Source organism: Meleagris gallopavo, unplaced genomic scaffold, assembly GCF_000146605.3.
Source record: "Meleagris gallopavo isolate NT-WF06-2002-E0010 breed Aviagen turkey brand Nicholas breeding stock unplaced genomic scaffold, Turkey_5.1 ChrUn_random_7180001855890, whole genome shotgun sequence".
NCBI classification, from domain to species: domain Eukaryota; kingdom Metazoa; phylum Chordata; class Aves; order Galliformes; family Phasianidae; genus Meleagris; species Meleagris gallopavo.
The window spans coordinates 1-556 of NW_011122121.1; the positions used below are offsets into that span (position 1 = coordinate 1).

The window sequence follows — 556 nt, forward strand, 5'->3', positions numbered from 1 at the left end:
AAGAGCCTGGAGAAGTGACCCCGTCCCCATATCGTGTTTCTCCCACTCCTACTTCCATTGCCATTAGTCATACCTTCAAGTCATTATTGAAGAGCTTCCCCACACTCTGGAAGCAACCGTTGGATAACTGATGCTTCTGCAGCCAGAGCACAGCATCTTGCACATGATTTTTGTTGATGTAAATGTAAGAGCTGGCCTGCCCAAAGGACCTGGCCACAAAAGCTGTCAGCCTGTGGGCAGAGCACATATGTCACATCCAGGAAGTAGAATGGATGCTAGGTTTGGGATGACAGCTCCAACTCTGGCCACTCACCATGTGTTGCCCTGGGTGTCAGACTTCCCAAAGGCACTGTAGGAGCCATCATCATGTTTGTAGAGCAGCTGACGCTGATAACCTATGAAGACAGGGGCAAAAGCAACTCTTAGTGTGAAAACATGTACCATCTCAAACTGTGCTTTTTAATGTAGGAAGAAGGCTTTTACAGCAAGAGACTTCACCAGCTCCTACAGAGACATTGAGCCAAACTTACTATATCACAATGTCTTGAGCATCCCA

The 556-nt window shown here is 47.3% G+C and overlaps 1 protein-coding gene across 1 annotated transcript; it reads right to left on the minus strand.

The window, feature by feature from the left end:
- Window positions 1-6: 6 nt before the first annotated feature.
- On the minus strand, window positions 7-454 carry LOC104915852 (murinoglobulin-2-like). The gene is made up of 2 exons (XM_010726787.1): window positions 314-454; window positions 7-230 (listed from the first exon to the last, which is right to left on the minus strand). The coding sequence occupies exons 1-2, from the start codon at window positions 442-444 to the stop codon at window positions 68-70; spliced, it is 294 nt and encodes a 97-aa protein (XP_010725089.1). The 5' UTR covers window positions 445-454; the 3' UTR covers window positions 7-67.
- Window positions 455-556: the final 102 nt, after the last annotated feature.